Genomic DNA, 18,553 nt, shown 5'->3' with positions numbered 1-18,553 from the left:
ATTATCTGATTAATTTGAAATCATACATGGATAATTAATGAATAGTTTATCCTCTGAGCTAACCACTTGTGTATAATCTAATACTATCCAGACAAGCGGGTGCGGGGTTGGCTGCTACTTGACAACTACTCCCCGACCTTTACCCTCACCCTGGTGTACCTTGTGGTGGTATGGACCGGCCCCAAGTACATGAGACACAGGCAGCCGTACTCGTGCAGAAGACTCCTTGTGTTTTACAACGCGGGCCAGACGCTCTTGTCCATCTGCATCTTCTACCAGGTACACAGCACTGGAAGGCAGCAATGAGAGTAATTATGCTACATGCTCACTCACTGTGTCAGTTAACTATTGATTATTTTCTCTAATCCATGCTAATATCCATTAGACCAGGGGTGCCCATTACGTCGATCGCGAGCTACCAGTCGACCGCGGGGGGTGTGTCAGTCGATCTCCAGCCAGGCTTTTAAAAAAAATAGACCTAAAAATTAGTGATCATCAATCTTCACCAAGACGTCACTTAAATGACATTCACGGTACCGGAGGGTCTTGTGAGATGACGCTGGCTGCTGCAAGATCATTATTATTAAAAATGACCGAGAGGAAGGCGAGAAACACTTTTTATTTCAACAGACTCTCGCGCCGTACCTTCCGTCAAAACTCTAAAGGCCGACTGCACATTTCCTATCTTCACAATAAAAGCCCTGCTTCATGCTGCCTGCGCTAACTAAATACAGAGTCTTGGAAAACTGGCGTGCACAAGCGATCCCTCAGAAAGCTGGCGTGCACATCACTTGTGCACGCCAGCTTTCCGAGACTCTTATTTTGTTGGCGCAGGCAGCATGAAGCAGGGCTTTTATTGTGAAGATAGGAAATGTGCAGTCGGCCTTTACAGTTTTGACAGAAGGGACGGCGCGAAAGTCTGTTGAAATAAAAAGTGTTTCTCGCTTTCCTCTCTGTCATTTTTTCATAATAATGAACTGGCAGCAGCTAGCGTCATCTCACAAGACCCTCGGGTGCCGTGAATGTCAATCAAGCAAGCTACGGAATTTGCCGCCAATGTTTTTCTTGTAAAGTGTATGGAAGCTGGATGAATTAGATGCCAAAAACCAACCACTTTCATGTGGTATTGTACAGAAAGGACAACTTTTTTTCTCCTCCATTTGAAAATGTGGGCGTTATCATCATTACTGTCTGATTCCAATCAATGCAAGTCGACAGAATAAGGTAATACACCAACTTATATTCTTGTCTTCGTGAAAGAAAGACATCTATATGTGTTACACATGCTTGTATTATCATTAAACACATTTAACTTGTTTACAAAAATGTCTCTTTCATAAATAAATAAATATAAATGATATATTTATTTAACAACATGCTTTTTGACGATGTTTATTCAATATTTATTTATTTATTCACAGACCGACATCATTTTGTACTACTTTATTGTTTCTTTTGTTACTATCAGAGTCCGTTCTGCAAAAAGGTCATCCCTAGAAGCACACAACTTATCGACAGGGACCCACAGTTAAAATATACATCATCATATAATATACAAAATACAGTACCATACAATACATTTCAAATCTACCCACCAAATATCAATTTACAATTTCACTTATAAATAAAGAAGGAATCTTTAAATCCACCAAATCAGTCTCAATATCCTATTATGCAAATTTGAATAAAAGGTTGCATCTTGTCGGAATATCAGGTTGTGACATTAATTTGACCATTGAAATGTAGTTATTTCCGGACCAATTTTCCACTGTCAGAGTTTGTTGTTGTCGAACCCCAAGATGCAGGCATTGAACAAAAAAATATGATTTAATAAAAATACTAAGACAAAACCAAACAAAGGGTACAAACAAAAAGGGCGCACGTGGGCGGATAACAAACAAAAAGGCCTAGCGTGGAAGCTAACAGGTATCTAGCAGGAAAACAGAAGTCGTACTTGTAATAAGAAAACAAACTTGGAAGCAGGGAACAAAAGACAATAAGCTACAAACTACTATCGAATATACTGTAGCTTACCGCAACGCTGCATAGACAAGATATGATACGACACGACAGGTAGCGACGACAATAATCCAGCACTGACTGGAGGAACAAAGCAGGTCTAAACATGAGCGGACTGATTGACACCAGGTGTGGCCAGATGCCAATCAGCCGCAGCTGAGGGGGAACACAGCACTCAGAGAGAAAGACAGGAAACCAACAAAATAAGAGCGCTGACAGGAAACACTACACACACAGAGGAAACAAAGACGATTACAGAGGAAAAAACTAAAACATAGTCAAACTGTCAGAGGCAAGCCTGACATCCACAACACAAATAGAATGTTGAAACAACATACTTTTGGACAACGTTTATTCAATGTCAGGTTTTGATGTAAATTTGACCATTGAAATTTGGTCATTTCCCAACCAACGATGTGGATCCATTGTTGGACATCAACGTTGTCTCAATGTACAAATACAACTATTTTGCAACACTGTTTCAAAGTCAGTTTTAAAGGACATGAATGTATAATCAATGTTTTCAATCAATCAATCAATCAATCAATGTTTATTTATATAGCCCCAAATCACAAATGTCTCAAAGGACTGCACAAATGATTACGACTACAACATCCTCGGAAGAACCCACAAAAGGGCAAGGAAAACTCACACCCAGTGGGCAGGGAGAATTCACACCCAGTGGGACGCCAGTGACAATGCTGACTATGAGAAACCTTGGAGAGGACCTCAGATGTGGGCAACCCCGCCCCCCCCTGTAGGGGACCGAAAGCAATGGATGTCGAGCGGGTCTAACATGATACTGTGAAAGTTCAATCCATAGTGGCTCCAACACACCCGCGAGAGTTCAGTTCAAGCGGATCCAAGACAGCAGCGAGAGTCCCGTCCACAGGGAACCATCTCAAGCGGAGGCGGATCAGCAGCGTAGAGATGTCTCCAACCGATACAGGCGAGCGGTCTCGACTCTGGACAGCCAGTACTTCATCCATGGTCATCGGACCGGACCCCCTCCACAAGGGAGGGGGGGACATAGGAGAAAGAAAAGAAGCGGCAGATCAACTGGTCTAAAAAGGAGGTCTATTTAATCATATTTTATCAATGTCTTGTGCCTGCTGGAAACCCTCTTGCTGTAGCTCACTTCCTCTCTTGTTAGTCATCATAACCCCAGTAGTAGTTTTAGTTTTAGTTTTTTGCTGTCGTCACCTAAAAATGACACACTGTTGTTTTAAAACACCCGTATTCCTTTTTGCCGCACACATGTAAAAAGAAGTTGTTAGCAAAGTATATTCTAGCCATAATGTACTGAGCAGCCAGACCAGACATTTTTCAAATTCCCTTTTTTGTGCTACTTCTGAGGCATGTTTTAGTTTCATATTTTTTATATTCAGTGGTATATAGTATGAGTGTCCTGATGTCGGGGCATCTTTTGTGGTTGTGTTAGTACGTGCATCAATGCTGAAATGTTGTGAATAAACACTATAATAGTCCTAAATATTGTGAGTGTTATAAGTTAGATGTGGGCCATTAAGAAAATTATTATTGACCCTGCCCCAAGTGAAGGAGTTCAAGTACCTAGGAGTCTTGTTCACGAGTGAGGGAAGAGTGGATCGTGAGATCGACAGGCGGATCGGTGCGGCGTCTTCAGTAATGCGGACGTTGTACCGATCCGTTGTGGTGAAGAAGGAGCTGAGCCGGAAGGCAAAGCTCTCAATTTACCGGTCGATCTACGTTCCCATTCTCACCTATGGTCATGAGCTTTGGGTCATGACCGAAAGGATAAGATCACGGGTACAAGCGGCCGAAATGAGTTTGGGGCTCTCCCTTAGAGATAGGGTGAGAAACTCTGCCATCCGGGAGGAACTCAAAGTAAAGCCGCTGCTCCTTCACATCAAGAGGAGCCAGATGAGGTGGTTCGGGCATCTGGTCAGGGTGCCACCCGAACGCCTCCCTAGGGAGGTGTTTAGGGCACGTCCAACCGGTAGGAGGCCACGGGGAAGACCCAGGACACGTTGGGAAGACTATGTCTCCCGGCTGGCCTGGGAGCGCCTCGGGATCCCCCGGGAAGAGCTAGACGAAGTGGCTGGTGAGAGGGAAGTCTGGGTTTCCCTGCTTAGGCTGTTGCCCCCGCGACCCGACCTCGGATAAGCGGAAGATGATGGATGGATGATGGATGGATTATTGAATACTAAACACTAATATTCTGTTAAATCATTTTTAGTTGACATAGAAACAGAAACAGAAAGATTTACTTTAAAGCGGGCTTAGTTGTTCGCATATGAGTTTAAAGTGAGTCTAAAGTGTGTCTCCGCCCCTTCTGGCTGACTTCTTGTTTCCCCGTCTGCAGTGGATAAGGTTCATTAAACCCTGCTCCGAATGTCATCTGATTGGAATCAAAGTACACGGCAGTTTGATTGCAATCAAAAATGATTCATCAGGCTTTTTTATTAAGTGTGTTTTGAACTGACACTCACATTACAAGTACATTGCATCCAGTTTTGTACTCACATGTTTCGCAATCATAACATGTATTCATCCTTGATCTTGGTCCTCAGCTTGTTGCTGCTGTGTGGGAAGGAAGCTATAACTTCTACTGCCAAGATACACGCAGCTCACAGGAAGCGGATGACAAGGTGAGTGAGTGAGTGAGTGAGTGATAGAATGAGGCAGACATATTGTCTGTACTTACAATGTGCGACCTCTCCTCGTTTGATGCTCATGGTGTTTCATATCAGACATCTGTAAAGATACATTATAAAGTAGAACCCACCTGGTTGACTTCTAAATTGGCGTAATTTTAAACTATCCTACAGGAAATAGTACAAAAGTAATTTATTCAAACTATATACCATTAACTAACTCTCTTTAGAGTGTTTTTTTACATTCAATTTTACATTCAAAACTGTTACACGAGTGTCAAGGGGAATGAACCACTCTATGATATAAGTATCAATCCATCCATTTACTACCGCTTGTCCCTCTCGGGGTGGCGGGGGTGCTGGAGCCTATCCCATCTGAATTCGGGTGGACGGCGGGCTACACCCTGGACAAGTCGCCACCTCATCGCAGAGTCAACACAGATACAGTGGGGCAAAAAAGTATTTAATCAGCCACCGATTGTGCAAGTTTTCCCACTTAAAATGATGACAGAGGTCTGTAATTTTCATCATAGGTACACTTCAACTGTGAGAGACAGAATGTGAAAAAAAAATCCAGGAATTCACAATATAGGAATTTTAAAGAATTTATTTGTAAATGATGGTCAACCATTCAAAGCTCTCACTGATGGAAGGAGGTTTTGGCTCAAAATCTCACGATACATGGCCCCATTCATTCTTTCCTTAACACGGATCAATCGTCCTGTCCCCTTAGCAGAAAAACAGCCCCAAAGCATGATGTTTCCACCTCCACGCTTCACAGTAGGTGTGGTGTTCTTGGGAATTAACTCAGAATTCTTCTTCCTCCAAACACGACGAGTTGAGTTTATACCAAAATGGATACATGGATGATACAGCAGAGGATTGGGAGAATGTCATGTGGTCAGATGAAACCAAAATAGAACTTTTTGGTATAAACTCAACTCGTCGTGTTTGGAGGAAGAAGAATACTGAGTTGCATCCCAAGAACACCATACCTACTGTGAAGCATTAGGGTTGGAAACATCATGCTTTGGGACTCTTTTTCTGCTAAGGGGACAGAACGATTGATCCGTGTTAAGGAAAGAATGAATGGGGCCATGTATCGTGACATTTTGAGCCAAAGCCTCCTTCCATCAGTGAGAGCTTTGAATGGTTGACCAAATAATTACTTTCCACTATAATTTACAAATAAATTCTTTAAAATTCCTACTATGTGAATTCCTGGACTTTTTTCCCCCACATTCTGTCTCTCACAGTTGAAGTGTACCTATGGTGAAAATTACAGACCTCTGTCATCATTTTAAATGGGAGAACTTGCACAATCGGTGGCTGACTTAATACTTTTTTGCCCCACTGTAGACGGACAACATTCACACTCACATTCACACACTAGGGCTAATTTAGTGTTGCCAATCAACTTATCCCTAGGTGCATGTCTTTGGAGGAGGGAGGAAGCCGGAGTACCCGGAGGGAACCTACGCAGTCACGGGTAGAACATGCCAACTCCACAGAGAAAGACCCTGAGCCCGGGGATCTATCCAGCTAAAATTAAGTAAAACTGCTCACCCTTTGATGAAGGAATAGGAAGGTGTTTGCAGAACAATACTGTCACCTAGTGGCGCTTTATAGGTATTACTGGCATTAATAAAGCATTGTGTGTCGGTCTGAACACATCTTTATCATTCTTTGTTATTTGCTTTGTATATATACTCGTACTGTTTAATACAGGTTGTAGGAGCCTAAATACTCTTTAAGTTAATTACAATTTTATGGAAGGTGCTTTATGTTTATTCAGCCAAAAGGGTACTTTTTACTTTATTTGCGAGATAAGAAAATGTATATATTGAATGCTTAGAGTAATTATATAAAGCTCACTTTATTTGTAATTATTACATTTGTCAAAATAATTTGATGACATAACTGTTTTAATTGGCAGAAGGATTTGTGTGGTAGGGTGGTTTTTGGACGCAAGGTGTCATGGGTAATTGCAGTCAGGTGCGGTGGAATCGAGCCACACAGTTTTTTTTACCTCACTCATACTTTTTCTAACTCATACTTTTTCTAACGCGTACTGTAACAAACTCTCTTTATTTTGTCATTCATTTGTTCCCACATCGTGGTTGTTTTATGTTTTGAATTATTAATATCAAAAGTAAACCATACAAACGAAGAGGAACGTCTGGAGTTTTGTTTTGTTGTTGCCGCAAGAAGCGGAGTGAACGAGAAAGTAAAGGAGCGTCAAGCTAAGGCTACTTTAGGAATCTACACAGGTGTTAAACTAACATTTTGTACATTAATGATGCTAAAACTACTCCATTGATATCAGTATATACTAAACTATTTGAAAACAACATTGTTGGTGTCACGGTTGGGTCGCATGTTTATGCGGGGGTTGTTCTCCCAGGATGCAGACGGAAAAACTCTGGATGAAGCGTGCAGGTAGGAATATGATTTATTGTCATAAATCACACACAATACAAAAAGACAGGAAACAAATAAAAGGAAAACGTGCCGATCACACGGGAAGCTAATGAAAAAACTTAACACACGAATCAGGAATCGAGAAACAGGAATAAGCCAACGTGTTGCATAATGCAAATAGGGAAGCCAGACCGAGTGTGGGGCACAACGTGAACAAATAGCTCTCTGATTACTGCCCGGCAGCAGGCGAGCGTGCCGAACACTAATCAGAGGCAGGTGAAACCAATCAGCACCTATGGTAACCAAAACAAACCCGGGGTGCACAAAACAGGAACTAAGGAAGTCCAAAACTAAACAGAACATGACTAAACAAAACATGATCCACGCCACAGATCATGACAGTTGGCTTAGCTTTTGTGTCATAGGTGACAATGCAAATAATTTTTAGTGTTAAGTCTGATATACCTTATTAAAAATTAATTCATTTAAATTTCAGAACATGTCAAGGCCAAATAAAAAACGAGCTACGGGCACAAAATGGCCCCGGGGCCGCACTCTGGACACCACTAAATGTAATCGGTCTTTCAAATTTGACAGCACATTTGTATTTATCGGGGCTTCACGGTGGCAGAGGGGTTAGTGCGTCTGCCTCACAATACGAAGTTCCTGCAGTCCTGGGTTCAAATCCAGGCTCGGGATCTTTCTGTGTGGAGTTTGCATGTTCTCCCCGTGAATGCGTGGGTTCCCTCCGGGTACTCCGACTTCCTCCCACTTCCAAAGACATGCACCTGGGGATAGGTTGATTGGCAACACTAAATTGGCCCTAGTGTGTGAATGTGAGTGTGAATGTTGTCTGTCTATCTGTGTTGGCCCTGCGATGAGGTGGCGACTTGTCCAGGGTGTACCCCGCCTTCCGCCCGATTGTAGCTGAGATAGGCGCCAGCGCCCCCCGCAACCCCAAAAGGGAATAAGCGGTAGAAAATGGATGGATGGATGGATGGATTTGTATTTATCGCATCCATCCACGGCGTGGCGCAGTGGTAGAGTGGCCGTGCGCAACCCGAGCGTCCCTGGTTCAATTCCCACCTAGTACCAACCTCGTCACGTCCGTTGTGTCCTGAGCAAGACACTTCACCCTTGCTCCTGATGGATGCTGGTTGGCGCCTTGCATGGCAGCTCCCTCCATCAGTGTGTGAATGGGTAAATGTGGAAGTAGTGTCAAAGCGCTTTGAGTACCTTGAAGGTAGAAAAGCGCTATACAAGTACAACCCATTTATCATTTAATTGCATGCATTTTAATTTTAGTATTATCTGATCATACAACAAAAATAGTAACATATATTTAAAACATTTTTTGTCTGTAAAAATCAAAATGAGTACTTGAATATCCGCTTGTCACCCTATCTTGTGATTTCAAATGAATTTATTCATCAAATTATGCGTAAATAAATAATACAATCAATTCTGTAATCATTTCATGAGGAGGTTTTGCATATTGATATTCATATATATGTACTGTTATGAGTGTCATCTGAGGGCATTCATTACAGTTTAAGTGCAGTAAAAATGTAAGTTGCTTTGTTAGTTTTAATTGCAGTCATTAGTTACATGTTATTTACATCATTGTCTACTTGGTCAAATTTATTTTTCCAAGCAATTCATATGTAATTAATTGAATCACACATATGTCACTAAGCTGCCATGTATGCCCTTTTATAGGTTTCAATAACTTCCAGTTCTATGGCTAACATCACACTTTTTTTCACTGCCATCAAAAAAAACAACTACTTGTGTCGTTCATCCTTTTGATGCTCACTGAAGTCAAGTCTCTAGTTGTGTCTAACTTTGCTTTTGTGTGTCTCAGGTCATGAATGTCCTGTGGTGGTACTACTTCTCCAAGTTCATTGAGTTCATGGACACCGTCTTCTTCATTCTGCGGAAGAACAATCACCAGATCACCTTTCTTCACGTCTACCACCACGCAAGCATGTTTAACATCTGGTGGTTTGCCATGAACTGGCTTCCTTGCGGCCATAGTGAGTATTTTGACTCAGCACTGATTTTAACACGGACCCCAAATCACTCTATCTGTTGCCAGCCATGTACTGTGCACACCTTTTCTCCTTTGTTGTCAAGACTAATTAAAAACAATTGAAAGAAAAGTATGTCAAAAAAATACACCACCCAGATTTGTACATCAATCAATCAAAGTTTACTTGTATAGCCCTTTATCACAAATGTCTCAAAGGGCTGCAGAAGCCACAACAACATCCTTGGCTCAACCCAATGGGAACAAAGAGAAACCTTGGAAGGGTCCCCAGGTGACCGGTGCAATGGATGCCGAATGAATACGGTTAATAATGTGAGAGTCCAGTCCATTGGGAGGCCAGCAGGGGATTATCTTGAATGGAGAGACGTCAGCTTAGCTTTTTACAGCCTCCAAAAATGTAGTTTGAGTTGGAGATTTACAAGTCAAATTTGTACTCCCCAGTTAGAGTAGCACATGCATTTGTTTTTGTAAATTTAATGTTTCTTTTTGGAAATTTTTTTTGGCAGGCTTTAGATCAGTGGTTCTTAAGCAGGGTTCGATCGAACCCTAGGGGTTCGGCCGAGGTCAAAACACACCCGACTCTTCGTGTAAATACAAACTTCTCTCTGTTGGCGTGTTGTAGTTTGTACAGCCCTTTGAGACACTAGTGATTTAGGGCTATATAAGTAAACATTGATTGATTGATTGATATTACGAATACGGCCACAGCTGATTGATTTGCAGGTGTGTAATTTGTTATGAGTTTATGCACTGTCTTGGTTTTGTTGTTTGAATAAGGTGACTTTCATGCACGGTTCATTTTGTGCACCAGTAAAAAAAAACATGGTTACACTTTAGTATAGGGAACACATTCACCATTAATTAGTTTCTATTTAACATGCAAATTAGTCACATATTGGCTCTTAACTAGTTTTTAAGTACTAATTAATGCCTTATTCGGCATGGCCTTATTATAACCCTAACCCCAACCCTAACCAAATAACTCAAAATTAGGTCTTTATTACTTAGAATATGTTCCCCTAGTGTCCAAATAACTCTCAATTAAGTCTTTGTTACTTAGAATATGTTCCCCATACTAAAGTGTTACCAAAAACATATAACTTTGTCTTGAATTTGAAAAAAAAAAAACACTTTATTTTTCACTAAAGCAGGGTTAGGTGAATGCGTGTATGAAACTGTTGGGGTTCGGTACATCCAACAAGGTTAAGAACCACTGCTTTAGATGCTGTAGGTTAGCAATGAAACATTCTAACTGGCCCAGTATTTTAGGCATTTGGACTGGTACAGCACAGTTAGATCATTGACTAAAAAGAACAACGGGAAACTATGCGTTTGCACGCACATTATTCTGCTTGATTTTTATTTTTATACTTAATTTATTCCTAGATAATAGATTCTAGTTTGTGTATTAATCATAGCATCACAATGTTAGCTATTTCCTTCTACAATAACAACAAAAGTACCACTAATAATGGCAGACTTCTTGAGAACCAACAACGAATACTTATTAATGATGATCCAGAACCCTATATTTTTGAGCCTGAATATTAAGAGGATGAGCCGTGTGCTAAACAGATCCATCTTTAATGCAACAGTAAGCAGCAATATTGCTAAGTGCTAAACAAGAAATACGTACAAGTACACACATAATAAAACAAACACTACAATACCTGCTCTCACGTGGATGCAGCCTGATTGGATGTTTATATCTTCCGGTTGGTTGTTTGGTTGAAGTTTATATATAATTTCAGTATGATACATCACATATTTTCCTTTTTCTTTACAACATGTCGGAAAAGGAGTAGGAAGAAGCAGATCTTATTTAATCCTACCCCTTTTCTACCTCATAGCAATTCCAGTACAACACATGTACACTTCCTGTTCTTTATTTGTACATAATTTACATAAATTGATTCTGAATACAACAGTTTTTTAGATAAATAGTTAAGTCAGTTATGATTCACATAATGAGATGAATAAGGTATGTGCATGTTAACCAGGAACTGCAACACAATTGATTCAATCTTTTGTACTCTAAACGGACTTGACATTAAACCGAGGTCACCAGTTCCAAATCGAAAGTTGTTATGATGATTAATATCCTGGATAATTTTCAGGTGACTCACTGATCCTTCCTGTGTCTCTCAGCATATTTCGGGCCTTGCCTCAACAGTTTCGTCCACACGGTCATGTACTCCTACTACGGCCTGTCAGCCATCCCCTCGATACGGCCGTACCTCTGGTGGAAGAAGTACATCACACAGCTGCAGCTGGTACGCACAACACCTGTACTAATTCATCCGCAGCTACACTGTGTGCACGGCACAAGTATCAGGACACATCTCTTCTTAATCAAGCCATCAAAGACACGCTCGATCCTTCCTTATGGGTCTTCATAGTCCCAATACTTCTGTACATCTAGAGCAGGGGTGTCAAACGTACAAAAAGGTTTCACTAAGTATAAAAATGAGCAGAAACTTTTGAATGAAAGAAACAGCTGTTCTAAATTTGTCCACTAGATGTCACAATAGCAATTCTTTGTAGCTTTGTAGATGACTCTACATATGTACAAAAAATAAACCACATGGTGTTAGTGCAGCAGTCGAGGAAAATGAGCAAACTACATAAATAACATCCTGTAATTTGATTTTGATATAATTTTTTATCTTGATGGACTGAAAATTAACACCATCAATCAATCAATCAATCAATGTTTATTTATATAGCCCCAAATCACAAATGTCTCAAAGGACTGCACAAATCATTACGACTACAACATCCTCGGAAGAACCCACAAAAGGGCAAGGAAAACTCACACCCAGTGGGCAGGGAGAATTCACATCCAGTGGGACACCAGTGACAATGCTGACTATGAGAAACCTTGGAGAGGACCTCATATGTGGGCAACCCCCCCCCCCCCCCCCCCCTCTAGGGGACCGAAAGCAATGGATGTCGAGCGGGTCTAACATGATACTGTGAAAGTTCAATCCATAGTGGCTCCAACACAGCCACGAGAGTTCAGTTCGAAGCGGATCCAAGACAGCAGCGAGAGTCCCGTCTACAGGAAACCATCTCAAGCGGAGGCGGATCAGCAGCGTAGAGATGTCCCCAACCGATACAGGCGAGCGGTCCATCCTGGGTCCCGACGAGCGGTCCATCCTGGGTCTCGACTCTGGACAGCCAGTACTTCATCCATGGTCATCGGACCGGACCCCCTCCACAAAGGAGGGGGGGACATAGGAGAAAGAAAAGAAGCGGCAGATCAACTGGTCTAAAAAGGAGGTCTATTTAAAGGCTAGAGTATACAGATGAGTTTTAAGGTGAGACTTAAATGCTTCTACTGAGGTAGCATCTCGAACTGTTACCGGGAGGGCATTCCAGAGTTCTGGAGCCCGAACGGAAAACGCTCTATAGCCCGCAGACTTTTTTGGGGCTCTAGGAATCACTAATAAGCCGGAGTCTTTTGAACGCAATGAGTCGACTGATGAACATTGTCACATAATTTATTTAGAAAGTATAAATAATAACAAATAAAGAAAGAATACTATTAACCGCAACATGTAAGTGTAAAAAATAAAACGACAACATTATTATTTGTACATTTTAAAAATGTGCTTGTTCTATTTATAAACAAAGAAAACAATCTGAAGTTATTTTTATTTTTAAAGGCCTACTGAAATTAGATTTTCTTATTTAAACGGGGATAGCAGGTCCATTCTATGTGTCATACATGATCATTTCGCGATATTGCCATATTTTTGCTGAAAGGATTTAGTAGAGAACATCAACGATAAAGTTCGTAACTTTTTGTCGCTAATAAAAAAGCCTTGCCTTTACCGAAAGTAGCAGACGATGACATCACAAGGGTGAGGGCTCCTCACGTCCTCACATTGTTTATAATGGGAGCCTCCAGCAGCAAGAGCTATTCGGACCGACAAAACGACAATTTCCCCATTAATTTGAGCGAGGGTGAAAGATTTCTGGATGATGATATTGATAGCGAAGGACTAGAAAAAAAAAAATAAATAAAGTGAAAAAAAAAAAAAGGTGATTGCATTGGGACGGATTCAGATGTTTTTAGACACATTTACCAGGATAATTCTGGGAAATCCCTTATCTTTCTAATGTGTTGCTAGTGTTTAAGTGAGATTAAATAGTACCTGATAGTCGGAGGGGTGTTTCCACGGGTGTCTTGACGCCAGTCTCTGAGGGAAGTCGACAGCAGCTCAGCTGATCTCCGGTAAGAGGCGACTTTTTACCACAATTTTCTTACGGTTGACAAGTGGTCAGGAACCATGTTTGCTTGACCGCTCTGATCCATAGTAAAGCTTCACCTCCGGGAATTTTAAACAAGGAAACACCGTGTGTTTGTGTAGCTAAAGGCTAAAGCTTCCCACCTCCATCTTTCTACTTTGACTCCTCCATTATTAATTGAACAAATTGCAAAAGATTCAGCAACACAGATGTCCAGAATACTGGTTAATTGCACGATGAAGAGAGACGACTTTTAGCCGCAAATGGTGCTGACATCACGCACACGCGTCATCATTCCGCGACGTTTTCAACAAGAAACTCCGCGGGAAATTTAAAATTGCAATTTATTCAACTAAAAAGGCCGTATTGGCATGTGTTGCAATGTTAATATTTCATCATTGATATATAAACTATCAGACTGCGTGGTCGGTAGTAGTGGGTTTCAGTAGGCCTTTAAGTTATCGTGCTGTTATTTTACCACTCCACCCCTGATCTAGAGTCACTTTGTCCTTGAGCAGATATTTACCACCTTTTATATTTGGAATTGCTTGTACAAAGAACAGATGAAGTAAAAATGCATCCATTTAATATATTTTGGTCTGTGGATCAATGCTGTCTTTATAGTCACCTTGTAACTGTGTGTGTGTGTGTGTGTGTGTGTGTGTGTGTGTGTGTGTGTGTGTGTGTGTGTGTGTGTGTGTGTGTGTGTGTGTGTGTGTGTCATGTTTCAGGTCCAGTTCCTATTAACAGTGCTGCAGACGATGTGTGCTGTGATATGGCCGTGTGGTTTGCCCTTAGGATGGCTCTACTTTGAAATATCTTACATGCTCAGCCTCGTGTTCTTTTTCTCCAACTTCTACTATCAGGTCAGTGGTTTTTCTAGCTTCTAATTATTGAATGGTGTTGTACTAGTATCTGCTGGTGATGAGGATCTCCTTATTATCTTAATTGAACCCAAATGACTAAGTCCAAACCATAATCCATAACCTGATGCACCAAACCAATGGTTCTCAAACTTTTTCCACCAAGTACATCCTCAGAACACACTTGGCTCTCCAAGAACCATTATAATGACCAATATTAAAATACAGTAGCGTAATAGGCCTAAGTATTCATTAAAACAAGTCATAGGTTTTATTTAAGAAGTATATTTAATATTTTTGCCACTGTAACATTACACACAGTTTGAATAGTAAGTCTGTGTTTGAATATTTAATTCAGTAATTGTTATGCATAGCACTTGCGTACCACAGTTTAAGAATCACTGCACTAAACCAGTGGTGTTCAAACTTTTTCCCCTGAGGGTCGCACTCTGAAAAATCAAAGGATGCAGGTGCTATTTTGATTTGATTTGATTTTAAAAGCCAGTACATTCTACAGATTGTTTTTGAAGAATTAAAAAGCCAGACTGCACCTTATTAGCCACTTGTAACGACAGCATTGCGGTGTTTTGAAAGCCTACAAAGAGCGCTGCTGTTAAAGGCCTACTGAAATGAGATTTTCTTATTTTAATGGGGATACCAGGTCCATTCTATGTGTCATACTTGATCATTTCGCGATATTGCCATATTTTTGCTTAAAGGATTTAGTAGAGAACATCGACGATAAAGTTCGCAACTTTTCGTCACTAATAAAAAAGCCTTGCCTTTACCGGAAGTAGAAGACAATGTGCGCGTGACGTCACGGGTTGTAGGGCTCCTCACATCCTCACATTGTTTACAATCATAGCCAGCAGCAGATAGAGCTATTCTGATCGAGAAAGCGACGATTTCCCCATTAATTTGAGCGAGAATGAAAGATTCGTGGATGAGGAAATTAAGAGTGAAGGACTAGAAAGAAAAAAAAAGGCGATTGCAGTGGGAGCGATTCAGATGTTTTTAGACACATTTACTAAGATAATTCTGGGAAATCCCTTATCTACTTATTATTTTGCTAGTGTCTCAGTGAGTTAAATAGTACCTAAAAGTCGGAGGGGTGTGCCCACGAGTGTGTTGACGCCAGAGTCTCTGAGGGAAGTCACGGCAGCTACAGCAAGACGGAAGCTCCGCTGATGTCTCCGGTAAGAGGCGACTTATTACCACAATTTTCTCACCGAAAACAGCCGGTTGACATGTAGTCGGGATCCATGTTCGCTTGACCGCTCTGATCCATAATAAAGCTTCACCTCCGGGAATTTTAAACAAGGAAACACCGTGTGTTTGTGTGGCTAAAGGCTAAAGCTTCCCACCTCCATCTTTCTATTTTGACTTCTCCATTATTAATTGAACAAATTGCAAAAGATTCAGCAACACAGATGTCCAGAATATTGTGTAATTATGCGATTAAAGCAGACTATTTATAGCTTGGATCGGGCTGGAAAATAAGGTCCGCTACAACCGGTGACGTCAAATGCAGCTGTCATCATACCGCGACGTTTCCAACATGACACTTCGCGGGAAATTTAAAATTGCAATTTAGTAAACTAAAAAGGCCGTATTGGCATGTGTTGCAATGTTAATATTTCATCATTGATATATAAACTATCAGACTGCGTGGTCGGTAGTAGTGGGTTTCAGTAGGCCTTTAAAACAGCTGCCCCACAGCAGGCCACCAAGTAAGGTGTGCTCGAACTACAGTTATATCTACATTTAAAGAATAATAGATTTAAATAAGTTAACCGGCTTAAAAATAAAAATGTATACCTATACCTTTTTTTGTTAAATTCTAATTAAGTAGTTGAGAGCAGGTTATCCATCAAATTGTATACAATAAAAAATATTTTACTGTAAAGAATAAACAGGTAAATCTGTTTTTTGACCGTCAAAAATAACTAAACTGGGGTTGTGATAAAAAACCGATGAATTTACAGCAAAAAAAAGGTATTGTTTTTCCATTTGCATTTAGATGCTAAAACATAAATAAATAAATACTGAAAACTTCTCTTTTTTACAGTGACACATAAAACAATACATATAAATAATAAATACACATTCATATATAATTTATGATGGCAGCCATAACGAAAACAAGTCGTAAACCAAAACACAAATCTCAAAACCTAACCCCGCTGCTTAACGCTAATCCTAAACTTCTAATCTCAAACCCTTTTAATTTTTCAATTAAACTAATGTTAAAACCTATCCTTCAACCTTAATTTTGAGCGGAAGCCTAAACCTAAAACCTGAACCCACCCCAACCCTAACTCAAAACCCCAAACCCCTCTTTGTACCATCAAACATCACAAAGTGCATCTAGAAAGTACTCACAGCGCTTCACTTTTTCCACATTTTGTTCAATCAATCAATCAATGTTTACTTATATAGCCCTAAATCACTAGTGTCTCAAAGGGCTGCACAAACCACCACGACATCCTCGGTAGGCCCACATAAGGGCAAGGAAAACTCACACCCAGTGGGACGTCGGTGACAATGATGACTATGAGAACCTTAGAGAGGAGGAAAGCAATTAATGGATGTCGAGCGGATCTAACAGGATACTGTGAAAGTTCAATCCACAATGGATACAACACAGTCGCGAGAGTCCAGTCCAAAGAGGATCTAAGACACAGCAGCGAGAGTCCCGTTCACAGCGGAGCCAGCAGGAAACCATCCCAAGCGTAGGCGGACCAGCAGCGCAGAGATGTCCCCAGCCGATACACAGGCAAGCAGTACATGGCCACCGGATCGGACCGGACCCCCTCCACACGGGAGAGTGGGACATAGAAGAAAAAGAAAAGAAACGGCAGATCAACTGGTCTAAAAAGGGAGTCTATTTAAAGGCTAGAGTATACAAATGAGTTTTAAGGTGAGACTTAAATGCTTCTACTGAGGTGGCATCTCGAACTGTTACTGGGAGGGTATTCCAGAGTACTGGAGCCCGAACGGAAAATGCTCTATAGCCCGCAGACTTTTTTTGGGCTTTGGGAATCACTAATAAGCCGGAGTCCTTTGAACGCAGATTTCTTGCCGGGACATATGGTACAATACAATCGGCAAGATAGGCTGGAGCTAGACCGTGTAGTATTTTATACGTAAGTAGTAAAACCTTAAAGTCACATCTTAAGTGCACAGGAAGCCAGTGCAGGTGAGCCAGTACAGGCTTAATGTGATCAAACTTTCTTGTTCTTGTCATAAGTCTAGCAGCCGCATTTTGTACCAACTGTAATCTTTTAATGCTAGACATGGGGAGACCCGAAAATAATACGTTACAGTAGTCGAGGTGAGACGTAACAAACGCATGGATAATGATCTCAGCGTCTTTAGTGGACAGAATGGAGCGAATTTTAGCGATGTTACGGAGATGAAAGAAGGCCGTTTTAGTAACGCTTTTAATGTGTGCCTCAAAGGAGAGAGTTGGGTCGAAGATAATACCCAGATTCTTTACCGTGTCGCCTTGTTTAATTGTTTGGTTGTCAAATGTTAGAGTTGTATTATTAAATAGAGTTCGGTGTCTAGCAGGACCGATAATCAGCATTTCCGTTTTTTTGGCGTTGAGTTGCAAAAAGTTAGCGGACATCCATTGTTTAATTTCATTAAGACACGCCTCCAGCTGACTACAATCCGGCGTGTTGGTCAGCTTTAGGGGCATGTAGAGTTGGGTGTCATCAGCATAACAGTGAAAGCTAATACCCGTATTTGCGTATGATGTCACCTAGCGGCAGCATGTAGATGCTGAAGAGTGCAGGGCCAAGGACCGAACCCTGGGGAACTCCACACGTTACCTTAACGTAGTCCGAGGTCACATTGTTATGGGAGACACACTGCATCCTATCAGTAAGATAAGAGTTAAACCAAGACAGGGCTAAGTCTGACATACCAATCGTGTTTTGATACGCTCTAATAAAATATTATGATCGACGGTATCGAAAGCAGCGCTAAGATCGAGGAGCAGCAACATAGATGACGCATCAGAATCCATCGTTAGCAATAGATCATTAGTCATTTTTGCGAGGGCTGTCTCCGTGGAGTGATTTGCCCTGAAACCGGATTGAAAGGTTTCACATAGATTGTTAGACGCTAAGTGTTCATTTAACTGCTCCGCAACAATTTTTTCAAGGATTTTTGAAATAAAGGGAAGGTGAGACACCGGGTCGGTAATTTACCATGAGGTCAGGATCGAGGTTAGGTCTTTTAAGAAGAGGATGAATAACCGCTTTTTTGAATGCTAGGGGAACAGTGCCCGAGGAGAGTGATAA

At 41.1% G+C, this 18,553-nt stretch overlaps 1 protein-coding gene across 3 annotated transcripts in view; it reads left to right on the top strand.

Moving 5' to 3' along the window:
- elovl5 (ELOVL fatty acid elongase 5) overlaps positions 1 to 18,553 on the top strand; it is a 35,713-nt gene that overhangs the window by 11,138 nt on the left and 6,022 nt on the right. For all 3 annotated transcript variants that reach the window (XM_061910319.1, XM_061910317.1, XM_061910318.1), the window contains exons 3-7: positions 92 to 279; positions 4,572 to 4,649; positions 8,941 to 9,112; positions 11,275 to 11,399; positions 14,112 to 14,246. In XM_061910319.1, the coding sequence (XP_061766303.1) occupies positions 92 to 279; positions 4,572 to 4,649; positions 8,941 to 9,112; positions 11,275 to 11,399; positions 14,112 to 14,246 (698 nt within the window). The remainder of the gene's footprint in view (positions 1 to 91; positions 280 to 4,571; positions 4,650 to 8,940; positions 9,113 to 11,274; positions 11,400 to 14,111; positions 14,247 to 18,553) is intronic.

This window comes from Nerophis ophidion, linkage group LG09 (assembly GCF_033978795.1).
Source record: "Nerophis ophidion isolate RoL-2023_Sa linkage group LG09, RoL_Noph_v1.0, whole genome shotgun sequence".
Lineage (NCBI taxonomy): Eukaryota > Metazoa > Chordata > Actinopteri > Syngnathiformes > Syngnathidae > Nerophis > Nerophis ophidion.
This window is presented reverse-complemented; position numbering and strand designations above follow the sequence as displayed.